At 48.5% G+C, this 6,000-nt stretch overlaps 1 protein-coding gene across 4 annotated transcripts in view; it reads right to left on the reverse strand.

Annotated features, from left to right (window-relative positions):
* The window catches only part of TRIO (trio Rho guanine nucleotide exchange factor), a 366,334-nt gene that overhangs the window by 167,605 nt on the left and 192,729 nt on the right, over positions 1–6,000 (reverse strand). For 3 of the 4 annotated variants that reach the window (XM_043488443.1, XM_043488445.1, XM_043488444.1), the window contains exons 1-2: positions 5,196–5,228; positions 4,238–4,360 (exon numbers count right to left, since the gene is read on the reverse strand). The exons of the other annotated variant lie outside the window; for it this stretch is intronic. In XM_043488443.1, the coding sequence (XP_043344378.1) occupies positions 4,238–4,360; positions 5,196–5,213 (141 nt within the window). In that variant the 5' untranslated portion in view covers positions 5,214–5,228. Of the gene's footprint in view, positions 1–4,237; positions 4,361–5,195; positions 5,229–6,000 lie in introns of those variants that run through there. 4 annotated transcript variants of the gene reach the window in all.

Genomic DNA, 6,000 nt, shown 5'->3' on the forward strand with positions numbered 1-6,000 from the left:
GCAAGGATACTGGAGTGGGTTGCCATTCCCTTCTCCAGGGGATTGTCCCAACCCAGGGATTGAACCTGGGTCTCCTGCATTGCAGGCGGATCCTTTACCATCTGAGCCACCAGGGAAGCCGACAAGTGAGGGGAGGGTTGATAAATATTTCATCCCAGAAGGAAAAGAGTGAAGAGAAAAAGAAGCTGGAGATGCTGGGGGAAGAGGCCAGAGGTGAGTGGCCGGGCCCTGGCACTGGGGTGGGAGGGGGCACAGGTGGCCAAGTTCAGGTGGAGAGCGCAGAGGCTGCTCCCACCCAGGCGGGTCTGCGAAGGAGAGAGGCCCCCGAGAGGAGAGGCGGGTGTCTGTCCGAGGCCTGCCTGGCAGAATGCCTGGCACACGACCAGTGATCAGGTGAAAACCAGACAGAGGGAAACAAGGGCAGATGTCTGTAAAGTGAGCAAAAGCTGTTTACACTTAAGGGGTTTGTCTTTTTTTTCATGTACAGTTCAGATCTGAGCTTAAGGACTTCCAATTAAAGGGAAAAGCTCCTAGAATCCCAGGGACAAGGTGCCGAGGATGATATGAAAGACATGAAAATCGGGGGAATGGTGCAGACAAGGCCCTGCCTTTTCCGGAACTCGTGTGAAGGCAGCCCTCTGCCCGGGGTGCTGCTGCTGCAACCCTTGGCTCCCCTGGAGACCCAAAGGCACCAATGTCTCCCACAAAGAAAGCGCCCCACCCTCGCTGCCCTGAACACCAGTGTTGACAAGCATTGATGGTCATCTTAGATCTGAGGAAGTAAGTTCACCATGAACAGGGCTTCAAAGGTAGCCACAGAAGGGAGCTCCCTAATTAAGAGCGAAAGGAACCACAGGAATTGGAAGGAGGGGTCCACGGGGTGCTGGCCGCAGATGGATACACGGCAGACAACGCTGGGGTGCACTCGTCAAGGCACGAGAAAGGGGCTGGCCGGGCGAGCCCACAGTCCCGGGTGAATAAACTACTTGGGGCAGGTGATTGCTGTCCCGCCTCTTAGGGTCTCTGGTGCCTGGTGTCTTCGCTCAGAGGATCCGAATCTCAAATCCATCCTCAAACCACATGGCTGTGGCAGGAGCTTATCTGATGGAAATGTCAAGGGGCGATTATGGCGCATTTCCCATATTTCTTCAGCTGTAAGAGCAAGGCAAAATATTTACCAGCATCCATAAGAAGGAAGCTCACATGTAACCTGGAAAAGAGAAGTCCACAGACCCACCCCAGGGGCAGGAAGGCTGTTGAACACACAGCCTTTCCCAACCGGCTTCTAAGATCAAGAAAGGTGAAGGCTGGGTTGTCACTTTAACTTTACACATGGCGACTGGCAAGGAGGTAACTTTTAAGAGGCACTTTCACTGAACAGGACTGAAGCGCAGTTTGCTGTCTTATCCCATGACTACCTCTCACATCAGTTCCCTGATGAACCCAGCACACAAGTGCACCCCCTGTGATGTAAAAGCCACGGACACACACAGCTGAGGTTTACTCCTACTTATTCAGGGTTACAGATTTCGAGATGAAATCATCAGATGTATATAGATACTCTTCCTTTTATAATCGAAGGCTCTCTTTATTTCTAGTGTTTTTATGCTTTCAAGTCTATTTGCTTAATATCAACGTTTCTACACCAATTTCCAATGGTTCGTATTTGCCTTGTGGATCTGTTTCTAACACTTCATATACTTTCATGGTGTGCTGCAGTCCACAGGGTGGCAAGGAGACATGACTTAGCAAACAGCTAAATACTTTCAAACTTCCTGTATATTTAAAAAAAAAAATATACAGAGACGCTTTTAACAAGTATAATCTATTTTGCGTTCAGTGTGATCACTGCTATTTAGGGACAAATTGCCACATCCTGGGCTTCCCTGGTGGCACTGGTGGTAAAGAATCTGCCTACCAATGCAGGAGGTACAGGAGACGTGGGTTCAGCCCTGAGGTTGGGAAGATCTCGTGGAGGGGCGCGTGGCAACTCACTCCAGTATTCTTGCCTGGAGAATGGCAGAAAGGAGTCTGGCAGGCTACAGTCCACAGGGTTGTAAAGAAAAGGACACGACTGAAGCGACTTAGCACATACACGCACACATGCTACATCTTACTTTGGATTTCTTACATGATTTTTGTTGTTCTTTCTTTCACTTCCACTAGACCCATTTTCCTGAGAGTTTACCTGGTTTTCTGCAGTTCTTTTTTCTTTATACTTATGGAAAGTGGTGCTTTCTATCCCATCTTTAGTGATCATTCAACAATGCTACCACACACACCAGAGTTTACAAATCTAAGATACACTACCTCCTGCCACACCCCTCAGGATAGCGCTCCACCTCTGTGTTCAAGGGCTCTAGGGCTTTGCTCCATCTCACTCTGCAGGGGTTTTTGCTTTGGTTTGGTTTGATGGATGCATTTATTGGCTGCAACGGGTCTTCACTGCAGCACGCAGGCTCAGTAGCTGTGATGCCCTGCAGCATGTGGGATCTTACTTCCCCAACAAAGGATCAAACTTGCGTCCCTTGCATTGGAAGGCAGATTCTCAACAACTGGCACCAGGAAAGTCTCTGTTGTTGTTATTCAGTCGCTCAGTCGTGTCCGACTCTTTGTGACCCCATGGACTGCAGCACGCCAGGCCTCCCTGTCCATCACCATCTCCTGGAGTCTGCTCAAACTCATGTCCATCCAGCCATCTCGTCCTCTGTCGTCCCCTTAGTAGAGGGAAGTCTCTCCCATCGTGTTTTTAACCTCCCCCGAAGTCTGTCCTCTTTTGCCTAAATGGTCAATCCTTTGATTTACAAACACATTTACCAATTGCTATGCTCACTGTCAATCTCGGTCCTTTCTTCTCAAGTGATCAGTCGTGTCCAACTCTTTGTGACCCCATGGACTGTGGCCTGCCAAGTTCCTCTGTCCATGGGATTCTCCAGGCAAGAATACTGGAGCAGGTTGCCTTTTCCTTCTCCAGGGGATCCTGACCCAGGGATAGAACCCACATCACCTGCATCGGCAGGCAGATTCCTACCCACTGTGCCACCTGGGAATCCCCCTCTTCCTTCTTATACTTCCTTTATATTCATTTAATTCATTTATTCAACAAACACTGCTGCACGCTTGGCTGCACCACACCAGCCGTGTTCCACATGCCCGTGACAGCGGCGTGAGCGCCACCGAGCCCCTGCACTGGTGGAGTCTGTTAGGAGGGGGGCTCCCGTGACTCTGACTGAGCCGTGTGCTGCAGGGCTTCTATGCATGACTGGGGACCTCTCTCAAGTCGTGATCTATTTCAGCCTCACTGTCAAACTGACATCCACTGTGTGTGGGATTCTAGGTTCAGCGTTCCTCTCCCTTGGGACTCCATCCCACCATCTTCCAGCATCTGCCTTCCAGCATCTGCAGTGACGGGTGAGAAGTCAGCTTCGAGTCTTTCTCAGGGATGGGACGCCGTCATCTCTCTCTGGTGGTTGAGACTTTGCCTTTGGTATCCCTCAGGTTTACCAGGTGTCTCAGGATGGATTCACCCTACAACTCCTTCTGAAAACAACTTTTACCCCAGCTCCTAGAGCTTTGTATACAGATCACGGGAAGATGATCCCTTCTTCTTTCACTCCTCTTTCTTTTAAAACAGAAAGCAAAAGGAGAGGCACGTTTACCAAGCAACAGCGAGCTGCAGGGAAGACCCGGGCCAGATATACCAGCCATGGCAGGATCACACACACCTGACTTCCTTTTCCTTCCAGCAGCCCCCACCATACCTACTTCTCAGGTCAGGGAGTCAGCCTCAGAAAGGTTAAGAGACTTTTCCAAAGTCACACAGCTGGAGAGGATCACAGTCGACATTCAAATTCCTGGGCTGTGAACGAACCACCCCCTGCCTCCTATTTCTGAAGCACAAGCATTTAAAAGAAAGAGAAGAGGGGAAAGAAATGTTGGCCCATCATTATAGACATTCAAGGACTGCTATTCCCCAATTTACAAACTAGTCAACAGAAACCAGTACAAGAAATATGGCAAAAACATCCGAGACATGTTCCTGTTTCCAGACCATCACATATTACCATAGGATCCACTGTCTAAGTCATCTTTATGCCCAGACAGAGACAGCTTCACTCTGAAATCTAAGCATCATCTCCAACACGCCTCGCTGAAGCTAAGTCATCAGAGATGGGGTTAAAACCGTAATTCAAAACCAACAGCACAGATATTATGGGAGAAAATGGTAAGGTCTTACCTGTGCTACTTCTTCAAAATCTTCATGACGTTTCTGCAAAGCCCTGGCCCGATGGAGCGATTTCCCTACACCTGTGTGTTTGCTCAGAAATGCTTCTCCGTGGTTCTCGATCCAGTCCAGCACCTACAATGAAACACAGACACACATGCCATCAAAACCATGCTGGCCTTGTTCTGTGTGAAGGGCTATCCATTAAAGACACAGTTCTCTTATCAAAACTCTGTAAGACGCAAGAAACAAGGGAGGAAAAAAAGTGGAGGCAACCAGACACTAATTTGTTGAGAATTACACCTCCATCAGCCTTCCCATCATGATCAGGAGTAATCAGCTCTTACTTTAATAAGTGCAAATCTCCTTATGTACACGTTACATGCAATAACAATTCAGTTAAGTCTCACCCCAGTTCACACATCACCGAGCCACCCACACTGCCTGGGTTTTGTGTGGCATCAGAGTCATCAAGACGCAGAGGAGCGCTTTAACTTAACATAAGGCTCCAAGCTTCACGACTCAGACAATTCCAGTTTTTAACTACTGAGTTCATGTTTTCCTGTCTCTTCTAAGAGACGAAACATATAAGTAAAACTCAAGAAAACAAAACACTTAAAGGCCCCTGCCCTGGTCTTTGAGGATAATTTATTCCATAAACTAAGCTGTTGTGAAAGCTGAATATTTCATGAACAAAAACACATAAAAGTTCTTGACAGCTGAAATCCGCCACACTGAAGAAAGAGGGAAAGTAAAACAAGGCAACCCAGTGTGTTTAAGGTCACGACCGGAACCGAGCAGCTCACTGGCTTCTGCACTTGAGAAACTGCACACAGTACCAACAAAACATTCAGACCACATCAAAGACACATCTGTCTCCTTCTGATGGAGAGGGGAGAACCAGCAAAAAAACACACAATCAGTGATGTCTTTAGCTAGAAACTTTCACGAAAAGATATTATTTAAATACCTGAAGGCACTTGTTCATGTATTTCCTGTGTTGCAAAAGTACTAATGGTCACCTCGGACTCGGTAATTAGTAACCACGGTAACTAAGCACACAGATTCAAACGATGTTGGACTAAAGAACCGACTGGGGCCGCGTGACCAGAACAGTGGTCTAGAAGGACCCTGGAAGAGGACCAGTCACTTCAGTCTGCAGGTAAACGGCTAAAGTAAAGGCACCTCAGGGTGGGGGGTGTAACGCACAGTGTTGGTAACACTGCAGTCAGCTCTGCACGGAGACAGGTGGGTGCTAAATTTATCACGGTGATCATTTCATGGTGTGTGCAAAGGTCAGGCCACTACAGAGCACACCTGACGCTAACCTAACACTGCATGCCAACGATATTTCAGTTAAAAAACCTAAATAAAAGTGGCCTTAATTTGAGGTTCGTGGCTACAAAACCGGTCCCTCACCCTTTGTCACCTGCACCCTAGACAGATCAGCTGTGCAGACAGACATCTAGAAACAGGCAGCTGGAAAGGGCCAGAGCCCGCTGTCCAGGGACAACTGGACGTGTCCTCCTCCGCTCCACGCCAGCGACCTTCTGGCCTGATCGAGGGCAGGGACCTTTCTCCACAGAGCTTAGCAAGCTAGCAGTGATCGTAAAGAAAACGGGCTGGGAGCCTGAATAAACCTCTGGTGGTCCTCTGTAAAGACCCTTTAGAATGAGTAGACTCTGTGTGTGTGTGTGTGTGTGTGTGTGTGTGTGTGTGTGTGTGTGTGTGTGTGTGTGTGTGTGTGTGTGTGTGTGTGTGTGTGTGTGTGTGTG

Source organism: Cervus canadensis, chromosome 16 (assembly GCF_019320065.1).
Source record: "Cervus canadensis isolate Bull #8, Minnesota chromosome 16, ASM1932006v1, whole genome shotgun sequence".
Taxonomy (NCBI): Eukaryota; Metazoa; Chordata; class Mammalia; order Artiodactyla; family Cervidae; genus Cervus; species Cervus canadensis.